Source organism: Aplysia californica, unplaced genomic scaffold, assembly GCF_000002075.1.
Source record: "Aplysia californica isolate F4 #8 unplaced genomic scaffold, AplCal3.0 scaffold00788, whole genome shotgun sequence".
Lineage (NCBI taxonomy): Eukaryota > Metazoa > Mollusca > Gastropoda > Aplysiida > Aplysiidae > Aplysia > Aplysia californica.
The window spans coordinates 96330-117635 of NW_004798058.1; the positions used below are offsets into that span (position 1 = coordinate 96330).

Consider the following 21306-nt stretch of genomic DNA (forward strand, 5'->3'; position numbering starts at 1 on the left):
GGGGGGGCGCGAGCAAATGTAAGAAAAGTGTAAGAAAGGGAGGGGGTGGGGGGAGTCAAAAAGTCCCCAAAAAGGTGTAAGATTATATTTGAACAGCCCCAAAGTACATGTTAGTACAGTCCACCCTGCAAAAGACGGAATAGCAAGGGAGCCAGAAAAAATTCCGTCTTAGTTTTAGTCATGTTCTGTCTTCCACAGGGGAATTTAGGAGGAGTTGGAGGGGGTTTCAGACACCCAGCCAGTGGGATCAAGGGTCGCTTGTCCGGTCGGCAAACAGTGGTCAAAACTTCACACCTCTCAAGTACTATCTTCTCTGATACTGATTCTGTTACAATGTAACTTCAGGCGTCAGTCCTACTTAATATCCGTTGCCACCACTGCTTGCATTTCATCTATAGGACAACTATTTGACCTATTAAAACAGAAACGTTGGAAGATCTCTTTTGCTTTCACCCTTAGCCCAACCCATCAGTGTAATAAGCACAGTTCCAATGCCACCCCTCCCATGGATTCTTTTTTCGGCCGGCCGTACGATCAGGGTGGTAGGCATTGGTCTAACTAATTTCACACCTCTGGCCTTTCGTTCCCCAGGAAAGTCTCAGTGCTGGAACGCCACTCGAGCACTTTCACAGGCACTGGTGAGATTTCACACCCATACCACTCAGACCATCTGCACCCCTCAGGGCTCACAAGGATGGGGTAACATCAACGTCTGCTGTTTTCTGTACGGAAGGCGCTGGGTAACATCTACTCTCACATTGCGCTGTTACTTCCCCTCCTCACCTGGTGGCATGGCGTGATGCTTAATGCCCACTGGCATGATCGGTTCGGTTTGGAAGGCGGGGCTAGCCAGATAGAGGGCGCAAAGCGACCATCGTGGCACAAACCGATCGCCCGACTCGTGGTCTCAAAACCAATAAACGCGTTTGTTTTCAAGGCCGCGAGTCAGGCGCTCGGTTTGTATTAGACTAGAGAACAGATCCCCAAATGGACTCTGGGTATTTTAGCAAAGGTTAGAGCCGATGGAACCAAACTTGATAGTTTTGTTCCATATCAAGACTGAGTAGTATGCAAAGTAAAGCCTTTTCCAGTCTTTGACAGGTACCCCCCCCCCTCCAGGAAGGGAAGGAATTTCTCTTCTCTTTCCGCGTCAGACATGTTTCCGTAATTAAAAACGTGCGGCAGCTTGATAAAATATATAATTAATCATTATAATAATACATATCTGAGGCGCTACAGCGGGCCAAGATAGAGAGCATTCGCGCTATCCTACTGCGCTTTCAGCTCCGGTGGGCCGGCCACGTTCACCGCAAGGACGACGGTGGGCCGGCCACGTTCACCGTAAGGACGACTCTCTCCTCCCAAAGAGGTTACTCTGGTGAGCTGACTCTAGGGAAACGGTCTCTCGGCGGACAGAAAAAAAATAACGCTTCAAAGATGCTCTGAAAGCATCCCCGAAGAGTTGTGACATTCCTTATACCACCTGTGAAGAAGCTGCTCGCAATCGCACAGTTTGGCGCTTCTTGGTAAGAAATAAAGAATGGAGACGGCAGCTGAGAAAAGACCGAGAGAGCCCTTCCGTCCAGTCTACTTTAGCCCCAAACATCCCCTGCCCCCACTGATACAGACATCGAGCGAAGATCAGCCTGATCAGCAATCTCCGCACACACCCCCATCCCTCCAGTGACGTGAAGTCAAGGTCATCTTCGCCAGCGGAGGACGAACATCATATACATATATTATGTACATATTTATATATATTATTATAGACACACACACACAAGACAGGAAATGTACAGTGTACAAGTGGTTGTCTGGGCAGGTTAGACAGTACCTGTATTTAACCTCTTCTGCATGCACTAGTTCAATAATTTCGACTTTCTGACAGTCCTGATGCTAGAAAAACTCATTGGGGAAATTATACACAATGAGCCTTATCATTCCCTCATCAGAAGTCTCGCATGTAAACATGAAGTATCCCGACCAAATGACGAAAGAAATGTAGTTTCCTGATTATGAGGTCGGTTTTTGGGGGGGGGTTTAAATAATAATTTTTTTTACGGGCACTTGCAGCACAATTAGAGCATATAAGTGCTGAAGATTAGAGTAAAAATGTTACAAAGGAGTTAGAAACACAAAAAAGAAGAAAGATAAGGATGATAGATGTTTGATAGGAAAGATGGAGCAAACCACACCAGAGCACCCACCAACCACACACTTATACATGAAATTATAAAAGTTTTCAACACAAATGTTAACAAAAACATCGGGAAAAAGCACAAAAAACCCAAAGACAAACAACTTAAAAAATAAAAATCTATTTATAACGAGGTATTCTTAACAAGTTCATGTTTAAATAGAAAAAAGTAAACAATAAAATAACAATCAAGCATACATATTATGTATCAACATACATGTAGTATATATATATATATATATATATATATATATATATATATATATGGAAAGCTTCTAAATACTTAACCCAATTCCCAAATTTTAACTATAGAGGTATTCCTTTTCATACATTGGCAAAACGTGGTGGTAAGCCGGGCTGATGGTACTACAGGAGCTTGACTGCATGTGGACTTTTCTAATGGGGTTTTCTTGCAGCTAAAATTAAATACATTACAATTTTTTAAAAATTACTGCTTGTCTGACTTGTCTTATCAGTTAGTGAATTGCATTACATGATGTACTTTGTATTATTCTGTAAATAGATTTGAAGACCAGTAGAGCCAAGTGCCTGGCAATTAGTGTATCCCAAAATGTACAACTTTACTTACTACTATAATGTATATACGCAAGATACGTGTATCAACAGCATCTACAGCTTTCTGGTACAAACATTTACCATAAGCACAGTCAGCTTTTGCTGTTGCTGAGAGTAAAGGTTTGTTTCCCATGTCATTTCATCAATTTTTTTGCTCATCACAAATAAAGAAGTTAAAGGGATTCAATGTTTCCAAACAAATCGAGAATATGCCCTGTATATTACATTCACTGAATGGTAGTATTTCGCTTGAGACATCAGACAAATTCTCTGACCACAGAATGTCTGGATTTGTGTCAACAGCATCACAGTTGTCACCATTCCCCACCTCAAACGCAGTCCTCATGTAACCACAGGAGTCTGATTCAGCTGCATTGTCATTGTTGTCAGATTCTAGACTTATCGGGTCCATGTCTAGATAGCGTTCCTTGTCATTCTCAAAATCAGAGTTTTTGAAAGGTTGTTTTGGGGAATTATGCAATATTGTCAGTGTAAACACTTGAGGTGAGCACTGGGACAATCAAATCATCAACTGATTTAACTTAACAATTTAGGCTTACTAATTACAGGACGTAAAGAAATATCTGGTTGCAGGCTTTTAGAAAGCCATAAGTATCACCTATAAATAGAAATAAAGCAAAACTATGGATGTTGAAATTTTTCCCCTTTGAGATAGTAAATACCGAATGATAGTAAGAGGCGCATTGTGTTGTATTAGTACAGTCAGCCATGATGAGGCGCTCAGTTAACTCAGTTAGCATCATGTTGGACTACAGAGCCGATAGTCCTGGTTCCAATCCCAGACTGGGCGTTCTTGAACTCGGGTCCTTTTGAGGAGTTTTTACAGCTCTCAACCCATTTTGTTTGGTCTTATTGGAAACAGACTTCAGAGGTCCCATTTCTTAAATGACCTGCTATTGAAAAGGGAGTTAAACCCATACGCTTACTTTACCTACACAGCGATGAAACACTGAGTTCTATTGGTACAGGATAGAGCATGGCTCTTGGGGTTGCAAAAGTAAGGATTGGGTTAAGAAAATAAAGAATTCTTAGTACAGCGTAATAAGTAGACTCTTCCCTATGACTATGAATAGTGACTGAAATATAAGAAAATTATTAACATTACTAATTGCTTGAAAGAAAATCTCCTTCCAGAAAATTAAAGGTCTTCTTGCTTTATAAAGTTCAACAAATATTCCAAATTCAGACAAATTGAAAAAGCAACAAGCTGAAAATTTAAATAATTGCTTATATTAGTAAATCCCCTTCCTGGAAATCAAACATCTTTTTTTAAATATAAAGTTCTACAAACAGACCAAACTCTTACAAATTGATGATGCAAACAGTTGACTTAACCAATGGCACAGCTCATATTGTGTAAATTCAATCTAGAATCACCCATAAAAATGGGATTGTCCCTGACAACAAGATAAAAAACAAAGGTCCCATTGGCTCTATCCATAATTCCAAGGCTTACTTTCACATGTCGACATGGTACATTATTGTAAGGTAGACCAGTTTATCTCAAAAGTCTAAAAACCAGATTCAAAATTAAACTCATTTTCCAAATTACACAAACTAAAAAAACATGAGTCACACTCTCAAATGTCTAAATCTCTCAAGTCAAGCAAGCTTTTATGTTTCACCTAAATAAAACCTGATAACAAGTGAGAAATCAAATGAATGAACGATAGCTTCTTTGTTAATCTAGCATAATGAAAACATTTGTACTCAGGAAAGTCAGTTACAAGTTGACAACACTACTGCCATGGATGTTGGAAGCAACTGAAGCCCTCTCTCAAAATTCGAGAGGAGTATAATTTTCTCCCGACTTGCCATCTCATAGAACAATCAAATTTTCAAGATTTTATTTAAAAAAATAGTTTTGCAGGTTTTGAAAACTTGATTTCTTCTTTCTCATCCTTTGACTAGACCTCAGGGGCATTAACAGTCTATTTTCCATATCTACAATGTAGTGTCTTTCGGTTTTCAGGCAGCTATCTGTTGAATATTGAATTCTTATTCGCAATCCGAGTCTTCTAAATATGCTGCCTCAACCCAGAGAAGGAGCATATTCACAAACCACCACATGGACACTACCGCAGTCTAAAGAATGTGGTCTCTAAAATAAAAAAAAACAAAAAAGCATTCACTTTTTCAGCAACACTGCTTAAATAACGTCTATCACTGGAACGAGCCTCATAAATTGTCTTGTTGGAGAGAAGTCAAAAGGTCAAAGGCTGCTTTTGAGTTCTGGTGACACCTCCACCACTATCTTGCCGACATTCGCTCGAGTGTACATGTACTGGAGATGAGAAAATACAGACATAAATGTTCAACGTTGAGGTGTGACAACAGATGGAGCTTATTAGTCAAAAGTAGACTAAGGTAGAAAAATTAGACCATGTTCATGAATTTTCCACCGTAAAAGTACTGCACCCCATGCTATTCCTTGCAAATTCTCCCCCCCGCCCCAGCCCTCCTCTAATCAAATGAAATACACAGATTTAAAGAAGTTATTCTCCATCATTCCCCCAACAGCAATACCTCAATTCCATACACATCATTGGTCTTTACTCCAAACTGCATTATCTTAAAAATTATGAAAATTGCTGCTTTTAAATCTGAATTTTTACTATATCTTTTGGAAACTTCAACCATTCTGACTTGCAAAGTAAAACCAAGACGCTCTGCTAACTAACTTGAAAAACAACCAACTTGAGTCCCGTGGGTTCATACAGTCAACTCCGCTTGTTTTCAGCTCACTTGAGTCGAACTTCGGTTAAGTAGATTTTTTTCTTGGGTCCCAACACTACTTCGTCTTTACAGATCCCAACAGTTAATTTGAACCTCCCATGATTTGATCCTTTTTTCACTTCCCTGACGACATCAACTGATCCGTAGATGACTGCATGATTATATGCAGTCGCCAGCCCCCAAAAACTTTTACTGAATAGAAATAGAAACTGAACCTGCTAATACAAAAAAATGAAAAATGATTCTGGAATACATGACATAAGGACTGACCTCCACAGCATCTGCAACTTTCTCCAGCCCAACAAAAGGACCTGTCGCTGCTCGCTCCCCTTTGTCCACTGACACTTTCAATTTACCTTCCATGTACAGTTGCGCTAGCTTAGCCACATGGCCTGCAAAATCCGCAGGATAGTGGAAGAGAAGGAAGCCTTTCATGCTAGCTGATTTTGTGAGAAGCTGAGGATAGAAAAGTGAGAAACAGACAATGTAAATAGGAAAAAAATACATAAGAGAATTTTCTGATTCGCATGCAACACCTTTCTCACAACTACTGACATTAACAGTAAAAGATAAAAGTAATACTGCAGATATAAATGCAAATGAGTCATTCACATGACATTAGAAGAAAAAGATGTATCTGATTCTGATCTAATCATACAAACTTACATCCCCATCCCCTGACCCCGCCTTTTTTATACATTATACATTCGCACAAACACATAGGCCTACTCCCACATACACATAAACAAGTAATCTCTTTCCAGGGTCAGATGTCCTTCTCTCTATATGTGACATTATTAGATGTAGCAAAATGAATAGTTCATTACTCTATTAGAAATTTGACTTCTACAGGTTGGTGAGAGCACTTTCAAGTGGGAAACAAGTTTTCAAAAGTGTTATGAAAGACAAAGTGACATCCATGCACAAACATTATGGAGCAAGAGACAAGCTATTACAACCTTTTAAATCTTGTTAGCCATTTTGCCACTCTCTTAGATGCCTTGGTAGTTCATTCCAAACAAATATGCTGCAGTCATTTTCAAGTTTTAAAGAAAAATCTTTTACTAAAACTTAAATATCACTGTAACCATTATGATGACATGATTTATGTGATCTGTGATGTAGATCTACACCCTGTGACCCCACACTTACCATCATTGCTGTGGCAGCAGCAGACAAGTCATCTACTTTCACTGTCCCTTCATATGTTGCAATTTGACCAATCACAAGTAGGCGTCCAAATCGGGCAAGACTAGAATAAACAATGGAAACAATATTAATGATAATGCTCATTAAAAATATTTTTATCTTTCACACTCATGTCTCTGTGGGTGATGTAGTGTGTTTTGCTCCTTCTTTCCTATCAAATATTTATTTTCTGCTACTCCCAAGTAACACCTCTAATCTTTGACAATTAAATGACCTATTTAGGTTGCAAGAGCCGTAAAAACTCTTACAGAACTAAAACTAAACCCATGTCTCTCTTCCCAAACATGTGCACACGTCATGGACTTTAACGTTTGTCCAAGCAGGTGCTTACATCGATACATTCACATAAGTGGTTATATTTAAGTCCATTCTTGTTCGCATGCATCTAATTGTGGGCAAAGGTCTTGATGAGATCTCCATTTTTGGAATGTACTTGATCTATGCATATATCCAGGATTTCAACTCATGGAGGAGGGGGTTGTTGTGAAACCATGTGCAAAAGATGACTTTAACTTCTTTTCAGAAGGCAGATGACCTCGACTACACCTTGAACCTAGAAGGAGACATCCATGAACAAACAACAGAGGACAAAGCGGGAAAACATCCAAAAGCATGAATCTTAAGAACTGCAGATTTATCCTTCTATACCAACTTATGCTGAAGGAGTTAAATTTTAACTGTCGACAGTAAAACAAAAGTGCTTTAACTTTGGCAGAAGAAGTAACTGAGATTCAGAATATATTTACTAGCTTTCAATGCACTCATGGGCAAGTTGTAAGGAGTACAGACAAAAAGTGAACAAGTGAACAAACACAAGAAGAGAAAAACAGTGAGAGCAAATAGAGGTAAAACAAAGACGAGGATCACCTAAACCTTCTTAGGAATGACTGGTCTTATTCGTTTTGTTTTAGTAGGCTTTTTAAGGGGACTTGCAACACAATTAGGTTATATAAGTGCCGAACATTCAAGGTGTTACATGAGAGCAACAAACACAAAAAAAATGTTTGATAGGAAAGAAGGAGCAAACAACACCAGAGCTCCTGCCAACCACTCACTTGCCTTGTTCCTTGTTGACAGGCGACACCTGCAAGTAGCCTTGTTGATTCTTTTGAGGTGGAAACCTTCTCTAATGACCAAACTGCTTGTAGAGCAATTTTTTCTCCATTAACATTTTTCTTGCAGAGACCTTACTTTTTCAGAACCTCCTCACAGCCCTTTTTATCACTGCTAAGATAAACAGAGACAGTGGTGACCGACAGGGGTAAAAGAAGCAACAGTGAAGACAGCAGCAAATTTTATTAAAAACCCCAGATGTCCCTGCTAGATGTGCTATATTTGGACCACATGGACAGACTGCAGTACCAACAGGTTGCAGTGAAGCAGCAAAATATGAATTCTTTGTCCGTTAATAGTGATGTGGGATAAATTCTCATGGGAAAAGAAGACTAGAATTTTCATTGGAAGTTGTCTTTAAATACGACTATAATAAATAAGACAAGAATAGTTTGTTGACTACAAGAAGTTTTGGAAAATTCCGGTAAAATTCCGTTGTCCTTGAGAATTTTGGGTTGAGGCTGAAAGAGTAGATAAACCACCGATGCACATCCTTTCAGATGAACCGCTTGAGTGGATGGATCAACAGCCCAAGTGTTTCATGCTAAGTCACCCATTTGCATCTAAATTCATTGCCTTAGCAAGGCTAAAGTTCTTTTACACATAACAGTAAAAACTTTGAGTTCACGTTTGTGCAGCTTACTTTTTCACTGAAGTCTTGAACATGTCAGCACCAACAGACTCGTACACAACATCCACACCTTTCTGAGGAGGGGAGTTCATAAAACAAATATTACACATATGATTACAGATATAATAATCTTAAAAAAGAATCCAGCTTTACAAATATGTTAGAATGGTATAAGTGAAACTATTACAAAACGTAAAGGTATAGGTAGGTATAATATTATTAAAAATTAATATTAATGAATAAAAAAATGAATGATTATCCTTACTACAATAAAAATTTTAATAACAACCATAGTCATCACACTATCTGTCTATCCATCAGTATCTCTCTGTGCAAGAGCACTATGATATGAAATTGTAAGAACACCTGAATTAGCTTATGCAATGAGCACAGGTAAAAGAAAGGTCAAGGAAGTCTGTTGACGAAGCATTGGCTAATTATTTTGATAATGAATGCTCTATGAGAGAACATAAACAGTGGCTAAAACAAATATCCCAGCAGCTTCATCTTTCATCACATTTCTTTTATCAAGTGTGAACTTACTGGGTATTCTTTTGAGAGCACAGCATCCAGGTTCTCCTGTCTGTAATTTACTGCTCGATCACAGCCAATACTCTAAGGACAGAGAAGAGATTAATATTGCAAAGCAATGTGCAGTCAAAAATGAGATGAGAAAGAAATATGAAAAAAATGTTTATAGATCCCATGTGCAGAACTGCAGCAGAGCTACAAGCATAAAAATCAATATAAAGAATACAGTGACCATTTCATCAGATGTATGCAATTGCTGACCATGGGCAAAGCAGGATCCTATTCGTAAGTTAGGTTTAATGGGTCTTGCTCAAAGACAGACCTTCATAACAACCCATTTTATAGCTGTGGCACAAACACGTTTGGCATTGTTTGAGAACCTCCATTTATCAAATTTGAGAAAAGTTAAATAATATCCTTCCTGACAGCAAATGAGTTATCAAAATGACTAAAGAGCTATGTTTTATGAGTCATCACAATGAATTGAGAGTTATGTTTCATGAGCACCAAAAGTGTCTATCTATTCTCATAACATGGGCTACATAGTAAAAGCAACTGAGCTTTCCAAAACAGCAATATTAGAAGTTATAATATATATCCGAATAAGTGATTTAGAAACTTAAGTGTAGCAAATTTGATGATTTAAAGTATTAAATGCATGAACCGGCAAGTACCACATAAGCTGAAGACTGAAAACAGACAATGAAATCTAAGCCGACCACATGAAAATGAGACAATAAGTTAAAAAAACCCCCAAACCTTTTAACCTTATTTCCAGCAACTTGAGTCTTGGGCAATGATAAGTATACATGAATATATCACACCGCACAACATGATATGCTACATGATGTTCACATCTATGGTATTGAGCTGTATCAAAATCTTTTACACATGTGAGGCATCGTAAATCGAAAAAATCGGTATTTTTCGGCCAGTTTGGAAATGTAAAAAATAATTTTTGTTTTTGGGCTCATCACCTTGGAGGCTATGTCCAGTCAAAAACATTCTAATGTGTGAATTTTACGGAAAAGCGCTGATTAGAGGCACGAAAAATGTAAATTTTCAGTTTCCAAGGACTCTTGAACTATGTAAGTCACCAAACTGTGGTGGCCATTTTCACACAAAATTTACTTCTGAAACTAGGCGCCTCCACCTCTTTCAAATGCAAATCTCGACTTTATTCAAGATAAAAAGGATATTTTTTTCATCAAATGCAAGGCAAATGAACAAGCTTTAAGAAAATGAAACCAATAACTCTATACTCCCAAAAATTGATGAGAGCCTGGTTCCACCATGTTGTGACACATGTATACATGACATGATTTAGGTTTAAATGAAACTAAACCTTCCAATGTCTTTTGTTATGATCATAAAGTTGAAGAGAAAGAGACACGGAGATGTTACTTGACTGTCTCTCTAGACATTGTCGAGGAGAAAAATGGCTGTCTTAGACAGGTGGGCGTCTTACACAGTGTCAAGATAGGGAGAATAAAAAAGTAAGGGGAGTAATGGAAAGTGTCCGTTTGTACAGGAGAGCGTCTCATACAGTTGGATGTTAAAGCAGTTTGAACTGAAATTGGTATAATTGAAAAGAGCATAAAAAGAGAATTTAATACATACCACAGTTATTGCAACTTGACTTTGAAAAATGAACTGAAGATAAAAAACATCCAAAAATGGTGCCACTCCCCCCCCCTCCCCCCCATTGTAAGATGTGGAGACTAAGGCAGTCAGTTTCTGACAACCGGTCAAGCTGTTGTCTAATGTCTGACTTACCTGGAGAAATTCAACTTTATCCTGACTAGAACAGGTGCCAATCACATGACATCCGGCCAGCTTTGCCAGCTGAACCTGCAATGAACAAATTGGAGACTGATTGGGAACAGCAAGTATCATATAGTTGGATGAGTTTCAATAAAGCACAATAAAGCAATGACTTACCAAATCAAGAACATATTACGTAAGATACTACTTCCTTTCAATATAAAATTGCTTCTTTTACTTAACCAGAATTTGAACCCCCCCCCCCCCTCCCCCCAAACAAATACCCATACGAAAAACTCTCAGTGATGAGTTCACATACTTGAACAATGCTTTTTCCCATCAATGGATCTAATATTTTTCTATGTCTTTCTATATCTCATATCAGTCATTTTATTTTATATTTATCCTTCTCTCCTTTTTCAGGTCTGAATCCCTTCCTATTTTTTTCACTTTCTCCTTCCAGCACCATCTTTATCTCTCTCTCTCTCCTCAAGTTTCATCCTATCACCTCCACTCCCCTCATACTATATCGACCATTTGTTAAAATATACTGAGCCCAAAACTGTTATCTCTTTTTTAATTGCAGTTTCTTAGCTTGTGGTATTGGTTAGGTGTTCAAGGAATATTTAGTAAAAATTCAAATTCTAGATGTTGTAAACAACAAAAAACAAAACAAAAACCAATAAAATCCATAATGTAAGTAAAATGTCTTTTTAAAAAAAGAACGTTTCTTTCTCTCTCCTGTAAAATTTTGCTATCTGAGCTCAGTACATTTTAACAGCTTGCCGACAATATGCTTCCTTGTCCAAGCGCCTTTGCTATCTGCCCGCCTATCTGAATATTCGTTACAGACATACCACATTTCCCACAGCAAATATTTCAAAGCCCCTATCAATCATCTAATGCCATTATCCCACACTTACCGCATATTGCCCTGTACCTCCGGCAGCAGCTGGAAAAATGAATACATTAATGAATAGACATCAAACACTTCATACAAAATAGATGGTATAACAAAACTTCCCTGCACTAAAAAGCTGTTATTATATCAATACTCTTCTCTTTTTTGCAAACTAAAAAACTGATACAAATAAAATTTGAAACAAAGAATAATGCAAAATATGCTAGCATCTGAAGCATAACACAGCAACATGAAGAGGAGCTACAAGCATACGTTTTACAAAAACTACAATGTATTCTATATTAAGAAAGAAAAATGGAAGTAAATTCTTCAACATTTTTCTTACCTGTTACAAGAACTGTTTCACCACTCTTTAAATCTGCACTCTGTAAAGTAAGAAAACATACATAAGAACATGAACTGTTTTTCAGGTCATACGCTTCTCTTATCAACTCCTAGCTCCCAAACACCAGGCAGCTTTTCCTCTTTCATAATTCAGCCACAGTTGACTAGCAGGAGGAAGCAAGTGAGACCCTAAGAAAGAATGGCTTTAAGATGAGTAAGTTTGGGTCTGTACTCTGACTAAGGACTCTCGTCTAATTCAAAGATTCCGGATTCGAATCCGAGTAGCGACAGAAAAATTTACTTTTTTCAAAATTGTCCCCTTTCACCTTTTTTCCTGCTCTCTAGCAATGTTCTGTCGTCTTCACTTTCAGCCCCCATCCCCTCCCCTCCTTTGTCCCCTCCTCTGGGCTCCTGACTCTTTCTGCAGCCTTTCTACTGCTACTCCTTGGCTCTTTCTTGCTGCTGTCTTTCAGCCACACCCTGATCTTCTGGAAGGAAAGATCTACACCTAGCCTTCCCGGACAAGGGCGAAAAATCTCGGAGGTCCCGTGTGCAAGTTGCGCGCCTTAAAGACCCCTTGGTGGTCTAAAAATCGATAAGAGTAGGCTTTGGCCGCCACCCAGGCAAAATTCAATATTTCTTTCCAACTGAAAATGTGTAATGTGTCCCTTGTACTCAATAGACCGTATGCAGTAGCAAGCGCCGTAAAACACGTACCCCCCCCCCCCTAAAAAAACCTTCTAAGTTTAAGGTGGCGAAAAGCTTTTCACACAGATATGGGCTATCAAAAAGACACATTGTGCATTTCATCATGCTGGAAAGCTAAGGGAAGGTGGGGGACAAGTCTTTTTTTTTTTTAAATAAAAGACCCAGCTGCATTTCTATTATCTCCCTGAACTTGAAATTAAGTTGAACTAATGTGGGTTATGTTGGTAATTTGTGTTGGCTAACTTGCAAACACACACTATAGGAATCTATGACGAGCCTGAGCTATGGTAGCCCATAAGAGATAAAGAGCATAAAAATCCAGGGCAGCATCTCAACAAAAAGATGGGTGTGAAAAAAACGTGTGTGAGACACAAGCAGTTAACTTTGATGTCAGGTTACAGCCACAAAACATTTTCCTGTGGGCCTCGAGTTTAAAACTATGTTCTAAACACATTGAAAAGATGCTTGACTCATTTAGGGTTGAGAACCAGTGACCTAATTGGACCTGCACATACATTTTATTCATTGTATATCTTAATATGCACTGATATGGTTGATAATTTTTTTTCCTGCTTTCTTTCAGGTTCTTTTCTTGTCCTATAGGAGAGTTGTTCTTGTACTTAAAAATCATACCCCTGCATGCTCTTCTGTATTTTGAAACTCCTTTTGATTGCCACTTCCTCTGAAAATACCATGAAAAGTAGACATCACCATACTTCATAAATACCATTACCTTGTCCAAAGCTATTGAAGCTGTGAGCCCACTGACCATAATAGAGATTAAACCAGGGTCGCATGCAGGCACCGGGATGGCAACCTTCTCTGGCACCACCTGTAGAGATATTTACACAGGACAAGTGAGAATTTTTCTTTTTTGGATGAATTTAATACTCTTCTGACATAAATGGATGATGCACTGTCTAAATTAAGATGATGGGTGAACAAAAGAAGAGCATTAAAAGGAACGGTTGGAATACTTCAACCGACTATTAACTTTGAAATGCCATTGCCATTCATTGACCTATCTTCATATTATATTTTAGTTTGCCTGCCTCTATACAGTTCCCCATTTGCACAAGACCTTGTCAAGCCCACACTCCCCTTACTGTGGCATAAAAGCTCATGTTATCATGTTAAAAGAAAAGACCAGACACATATATCAGGTTAAAAAATATATGTTAAAAAAAACAAAACAACAAACACATTTAAATAGGATGAATAATATGCAATCACATGGTGATACTATGGAATTTTTCAAATTTTTTGGAAAAAAAAAAAAGAATTGTTTGTTGGTTATGAAGAACAATTTCTATTCAAACAATCAAGCATGGAGAGTAAATTAAAGAACACCTCTCTCTTAGCATAACTTACTATATAATCAGCGAAAGCACCAAAGTGCGAGTATGCCACAAACTGGCCAGGCTTGATCTTTGAACTTTCTCCAACAGCTGCCACTTCTCCCAGTCCCTAGCAACCATAAGAAAACAAGATTACTACAAACATCATGGTCTCATGTCTAAGTTTGTAGCTTTGAACTAAATGCATCTGATCTAGTTCATCTCTTGACTCCTCTGTCAAAATAACGAATCCACACACTCATATTATATATTATCATATAAATATATGTACTCAAACCATATGAGCTGTCGCTAGGAAAAATACACGCTGAAAAAACCCATAATCTCTTTCTTGCAAATTTGAATTTGAAGATTTTGAGGGTTGCATAGAAGTTTCATTCCAAGAAAAATAAAAATCAAAGAAAGAAATTATAATAATCCCTTGAATAAATCTCTACTGTTGTGATGAGACTTCTAAATATAGCAAAAAAAGTTTTAGTGAACCTTTTTTAAAATTTACTGCTCACAACAAATCAGGATGCACACTCGCTACAAAATCACCAAGATCAGAACAATTAGCTCTTTAGCTTTTTCATTCTCTTTCACATCAGCTGTTGTCTATCTATCTTTCAATCTCCGCACACATAAGGATATAAGAAAGATTTATTCAAAGTAGTAAGGCCACCAAATTTAAAACATTTATATAATAAAGCAAACTGAGAGAAACAATTTGAAAAAATGCGATTTTTCTCTTTTCATGTAAAATTTCTCTATGGGGAACTCAAGTACAAGGTTTGCTAAGAATGGTATCATTTTATCTTAAAATCTTGAAAAGAGACAAATGTCCAGCATTCAAATTACAAACAAAATTTTAAACTCTTCAATTGAATACACGGCACACATGTTCTAAAAAGCAAAGAGACATTGTTATTGTTTTAGATAATGAACTTCACTAACAAAATCACAATGGTTTTTACCTCAAATCCAGCAGGGAAAGGTGGTCTAAGGGTAGGATCATAACGACCTGCTGTGAAGTTGATGTCTGAAGCATTTATACCAACATATCTGAAATCATGAGACAGCGATGTAGACCCAACACATTTGTAATCCAAAGCAGAAATACTGGGAGAACTATAAAAATGATTAGTTGTGGATAAATCTAATAGTGATACGAGAGAGGGTATTGAAGGACTGCACATTCATTACATACAGTCCAGCATATGATTAGCAAAATTTGCATGCAGGAAACTGATTTTCAGGTCCAAATTTTTTCTTCTTAAAAATATTCTTTGTGTATTCAAAATACCTAAAAAGTGTAAACGATTCACACACAGCGAAAGAAGTTAATGTCAAGGAGGGCAGATCAATTGTAAATTTCGTTTAGTGCAGTAACTCTGATGAGAGAGACAGACAGATAGTGAGGGAAAGAGGGAAAGAGAGAAAGAAAGATTGCATGCACAGTATGAATGCGCACCAATTACCTATCTGCTTTTATTTTTGGTAAAGTGTTTCACGACACTTGCAACAAGGTCATAAGAGCACGCAGGACACATTAAACATTTTCAGTTTGACCTGTCTCTAAGCGAAGTACAGCTGTGGTGGCCAAGAACCTGTTTAAGGAGTACATCATAGAAGTGTTCAGCGGTAGATCTGATTCTAGCCAACATATTTCAGCTGTTTGTGCGGGGAGTCTACGGTCGCGTGAATAAGTACAGTATCAGGTACTGTCGCCCAGCATTCTTTTCAACAGACATTACAGACTTCGCAGGCATTCTCTGCAGTAGAGAGTCTTTTGAGGTTTTTTTTGTTGTTAAAAGAGTTTTACGGCGCTCGCAACTGCATAGGGTCATATTAGCACGTGGGACCCATTAAACATTTTCAATTGGCTTGGTAGGAGCTTTTGAATTTTGCCAGGGTGGCGGCCGAAGCCTTCTCTTATTGATTTTAAGTCACCAAAGGATCTTTAACGTGCGCAACTTGCACAAGGGTGCGCCAAGATTTTTCGCCCTTGTCTAAGAAGGCTAGGTGTAAATCTTTCCTACCAAAAGATCAGGGGTGTGGCTGAAAGACAGCAGTGAGAAGGAGCCAAGAAGTAGCAGTAGAAAGGCTGCAGAAAGAGCCAGGAGCCCAGAGGAGGGGGCAAAGAAGGTGAGGGGGTGGGGGCAGAAAATGGAGATGAAAGCAGACGACAGACTTTGCTAGAGAGCAGGAAAGGAGGTGAAAGGAGACAATTTTTGGAGAAGAAAATTTTTTTGTTGCCACCCGGATTCGAACCCGGGACCTTTGAATGAGAGGCCAACACCTTAACCTCTAGGCCAGAAGAGCCCCCAGCAGTAGAGAGGGGACCGTGATGGAGCAAAAGAAGTGGATAGGCTTCTCGGATGAGGAAAAATGGCTAATTTACAAGCAGAGGTGAAAAAAAAATCAATGTGTAAAATCCCAGACCTGCAAATCTAATTAGAAAATGAACACTACACCTTTGTTGCAGTGGAACAAGAGGCATAATGCATGTAACTTTCGACCCAATAGTCGGACTTTGTCTCTATCTCCCTCTGTTTGTTTTTGTAAAGTGTTTTACGGTGCTCGCAACTGCTTAAGGTCATATGAGCCCGCGGGACACATCTAATATTTTCAGTTGGTAGGAAATTTTGAATTTTGCTCGGGTGGCAGCCGAAGCCAACTCTTATTGATTTTATACCACCAAGGGAACTTTAACGTGGGCAACTTGCACACGGGCCCTCCGAGATTTTTTGCCCTTGTCCGAGAAGGCTAGGTGTAGATCTTTCCTACCAGAAGATCAGGGGTGTGGCAGAAAGTGGAAATGAAAGCAGACAACAGAACATTGCTAGAGAGCAGGAAAGGAGGTGAAAGGAGACAATTTTAGAGGAGAAAATTTTTCGGTCGCTACCCAGATTCAAACCCAGGACCTTTGAATGAGAGGCCAACACCTTAACCTCTAGGCCACGAGAGCCCCCCTCTATCTCCCTGAAAGCCTGATAGCGTAATTTGTATAAAAAATTCTCAAGTCACATCGATTACACTATGTGTGTGAAAGACTGCATTTCTGTCCAACTGTGTCTACTTATTAGAACAATATTGTCAAAATTCTGTTACATTAGATTTTTGCATCACTTTGGATTATACAAGTGATCTAACCATGTTTGCGCACCAGACCTAGAAAACGTCAGTGTTGGATCTAAAACAACGAAATGTTCTAATTTGGTAATAACTTCTCAGGGTCAGAGCCTTATTATTTTCATATATATATATAGAGACAACTTCCACACAGCAAAGCCATGATGGACAAGGCTTATATCAAATCAGCGACTAGATTATCAAGAAAGAGGGCAAAACATTTTAAGTTCCCTCCGTACTATGAAGCAGTTCATCTATATTATTCAAATAGGAGGCAGAGACTCCAAATTCTTTTGAAAATATGAAAAAAAAAGTAAATAAAAGCAGTCATCACGAGTCACCCAGTCACCGGCTTCTGTGGTGTAAACCTGTTAGAGGTGCTTTGATGTCGCATGCAAGCGACCTGAATTCAATTCCAGAGCGGTGACAAAAATTTGTATTGAGCATCTTGGTCTTTTTGCTGTGATGCTGTACCATACTCCTCTACACCTTTCAGACAGGCTGGCTCTGACAGGCGGGTCGAAAACTCACCTTTCATAGCCTTTTAAATGATCTAGCTAAATTGTGTCAATGGAGGCATTACAGTAGTCTCCGCCTAAGATTCTGGTGCTCGGGAGCAAGGAAAATGCGGGATCTTAGCCGAACGGCCAGAGGGAAGAATCCACAGTAACTCATGATAAGTCCAATAATCTGTTCAATGATTTTCCCATACTTTAAAATGAACTGACACTAAAAGTTCTTTACAGTAGTCAGTTTTTCCTTTTTGTTTGTTTGGGTGCGGGGGGATGGGCTTTTAAAAAGATACTGTGTCAGGTGGGAAACAGTTGGCTCCAAGCAATGCCCCCCACCAAAAATGCATTGTTTTCCATCTCTGAGTTCCTCATCAATGTCATGATGCTTAAAAAATCGTAGTGTTGTGACCACACCAACCAAATTTTAAAAGATGAAAGGCAGGTTCACTGCCAACAGATGACCCCATTACGTGGAGGGGATCGAACAGTCCACGAGTATGGGCGCCAGTCTGTCTAGGAAGTAAAAGCGCAAAACTGAAAGACGAGAGCGATGGTCGGGAAAAACGTAAGCAGCGCCCACAAGTTCACAGTTTGAGGGAATGCAGTCTGACGCTTGCTTGTCGGCCCTCCCCATCTAGACTGTGATGTAAGATCAGGCGGATGGCTCAGGTGATCGGGGAAAGTAAGGCATCGACGAGTTCACACCTCTAGGTGCAATCCCGTCTGGGGTAAACATGGTAACCACTTTTGTAGACATTTACAACAGGGGTGTGATCGCATTCATGAGAGTGAATGATCCGTGACGCGACGGACTGTACAATGATTAGACATTTTCGGTACTTGGTTGATCAGCTGAGGGCACAAAAGTTTCAAATTTTATTTTGTTGTTGTTATTAAATAAAGAAAAAATAACTAAATTATGACCTGAAAAGTGGGATCTTAGCAGAATGTAGCAACTTCAGTACGAGATCCTAGGGGTGACTTTTACAAATATAATAATAATATATTTAGTAGAGGTTTTACGACGCTCGCAACTGCATAAGGTCATATGAGCGCCAAGACTTTTACATGGAGTAAAAATTCTGTTCCAAAACAGTGGGATCTTAGGCGAATCGGGACCATTGGGATCTTAAGGCGAAGACTACTATATATCTACACATTTGTATCTATTTGAAAGCCATCAACCAATAATTACAATTTTACCTGTTCTTGATAAGTATATCCTTCGCACCAAGTTGTGGTATTGGCTTTGCAGCAATTTCTGTGACCTCTCTGAAATTCGTTCCAAGTTTTTTCACAAGGAGCTGACGAAGTGTAGAAGGAAGCTGTTTCGCAGCCATTATATATAATGAGTATGGACTACTGTGGAAGGCAAAAAAAAGGCAATATTTTATGGTAGTGCCGAGTAAATTGTAGCTCTTTTGCGTTGGTGGGTAGATCTAGCTTATTGTGCTCGAGTGCTCTGTGTTGTACGTTCGCCTCTCTGTGTGTGTGTGTGTGTGTGTGTGTGTGTGTGTGTAGATGTGTGTGTGTGTGTGTGTCTTTTCCTGACCCCCCGTCCCCCGATTTATGTTCCCCGATATAACGTGAATTTCTGCTTCAGTTTGTGTGCGTTTGTGACCTTCTACTTCTAGAATTGCCTGTGTTGGTTCTACACCAAAGTGTAGGCTAAGGCTAGCCTAGATCTAGGCCTACGTCTCATTGAAAACACGCCAAGTTGGTACCGTAATTCTAGACTAGATGCTCGTCCAATGAAATTAGTTGAGAACAAATTGACCCATTAGACACACATTATGTATAAGCTAAAGATGGTGTAATTTTCAGACTTGACACCACTCCACTCGGTGGCAATTGACAAAAATTCAATTTTTGTCAATTGCCACCGCGTCACTCGGTGGCAATTGACGCTACCATATTTTATTCATAAGCTAATTCTAAAAAAAATAATTTAAAGAACTCGATAAACTCTTTAAACTTTCACTTGCAAAATCAAGTAAGACACAACCGTTGAGGTGAGGACTATTCAAAAAGCAAAAAACCCAAGACAGATACATGCCATCACTATAGGACTTTTAACAATTAGGGAGGCCTAACAATTCTGAAAATGCGGGGGGGGGTTCCCCTGAAATCTGACTGACATCACAAAAGGCAGAACCACCCTGTCCGAATAGTTGCTGCTACAACAACAATGCTGGATTCTAAACAGAAAATCACTTTCCTGTGTGTGTAAAATTTAATCACTCAAGTCATGAGACCGAGTTAGCAGTTTAGAATCCTGAAGGGCCGATGTAGCATTCATTACTAGATCTAGATTAGATCTATATCTAGATCTAGAATCTAGTATTAGCCAAGCCGGTAAATTTTTACTTTCACTCTCCCACACAGATGCACTGTTTCAGGGGTCAAACTGCTGTACTGTTTGCTGCAGATCACACATAAAGCCACTAAAACTGTCGCAAATCAATTATTTTCAAGACAATTTTAAATCTAACTGTAAAATATCAAATTATGGGGGAAAACAGGGGGGCATGCCCCCCCCCGGCCCCCGGTAACCCCCCCCCCAGATTTTCTTTTACCCCAGTGGGGCAGGCCCCCCTGGAACCCCCCGATTGGTCCAAAGCATGTCTATATCGGTTAAAAACAATCAAATATTTTAAAAACTATTAATTTGCGACGGAAATGAAGTTGATATTCGTGTTCAGCGCATCAATATTTAGTAGAAAATAGACAACTGGTAGCTGAGTGTGAGACGGGAGGGAAAGTAAAAAAATACCGCCAAGCCAAAACTCTACAGTCTACGGGTACCCAACTAGATCTAATTAACCCCTCGACAGTGGCTTCAGCCATGCCTTTTTTGCTGATGGAAAGTATAATGCCATTTCTTGAGTAAATGAAGAAAACACGACAAATGAACATCCGAACAATCCAGGGCACAGGCGCAGTCTTCGTGGCACTCTTCTCGTTACAGTTACCGACCTACCGGCAAACAACTCTCTCCACTTTAACTTTTATATGAAAAAAAAGGTATATTCTATAATTCTATATTATCATAGAATTTTTAAGTAAAGACTAGAAGTCTAGATCTAGATCTAGATATCTAGATCTAGATCTAGATATATCTAGATTTAGATTTAATAATATTAACTGCACAACACTTGAAAAACGACTGCATCAAGCTTCAATAAAAAACCTCAATCATCTAGATCTATATAGATCTATATCTAGATTCTAGATCTAGATCTAATATCTAGATCTAGACTCTAGATTCTAGTCTTTTCTAAGTTAAAAAATCGACATCATCCATCCACTATATTTTAAACTGGGCATGGGACTGACATAATATATCTAGAGATCTATTACTCTGAGCTTTAGAGCTTGCCTCGTCGTGCCGTAACGTTTGATTACTTGCACTCTGGACTGGACCCTTCGCACTTCGCCAGTTTGTTTATAATCAGGTCAAAGGTCGCCGACTCCCATGTAAGGCTATTTCTCCGTATTGCTGAAAACCTAAGTTTGTGCTATTTGTCACCCGGACAAAATTTTATTATTTTTACATTTAGTTTTATTACCAGGTCAGTAGAATCTTTCAA

The 21306-nt window shown here is 38.9% G+C and overlaps 1 protein-coding gene across 3 annotated transcripts; it reads right to left on the bottom strand.

The window, feature by feature from the left end:
- Positions 1 to 2919: 2919 nt before the first annotated feature.
- Positions 2920 to 21161, bottom strand: LOC101856931 (prostaglandin reductase-3). 3 transcript variants are annotated; one of them, XM_035972671.1, is made up of 13 exons: positions 21053 to 21161; positions 18920 to 19078; positions 15047 to 15134; positions 14104 to 14199; positions 13466 to 13564; positions 12026 to 12065; positions 11702 to 11730; positions 10791 to 10865; positions 9027 to 9098; positions 8496 to 8557; positions 6683 to 6782; positions 5801 to 5986; positions 2920 to 5078 (listed from the first exon to the last, which is right to left on the bottom strand). In XM_035972671.1, the coding sequence occupies exons 2-13, from the start codon at positions 19054 to 19056 to the stop codon at positions 5007 to 5009; spliced, it is 1056 nt and encodes a 351-aa protein (XP_035828564.1). In that variant the 5' UTR covers positions 19057 to 19078; positions 21053 to 21161; the 3' UTR covers positions 2920 to 5006. The 3 variants fall into 3 exon arrangements, with proteins under 3 accessions (XP_035828564.1, XP_005109605.1, XP_005109603.2); XM_005109548.3 differs by having other exon boundaries at positions 21096 to 21159; XM_005109546.3 differs by having other exon boundaries at positions 21077 to 21148.
- Between the last annotated feature and the right edge of the window lie 145 nt (positions 21162 to 21306).

Coding starts and splice junctions, on each gene's coding strand:
- LOC101856931 (XM_035972671.1), bottom strand. CDS start 19,056: ATGGCTGCGAAACAGCTTCCTTCTACACTTCGTCAGCTCCTTGTGAAA. Junction 10,866..11,701: donor GAGGTACAGGGCAATATGCG/GTAAGTGTGGGA, acceptor TGTTCATTGCAG/GTTCAGCTGGCAAAGCTGGC. Junction 6,783..8,495: donor TTCAAGACTTCAGTGAAAAA/GTAAGCTGCACA, acceptor TGTTTATTCTAG/TCTTGCCCGATTTGGACGCC.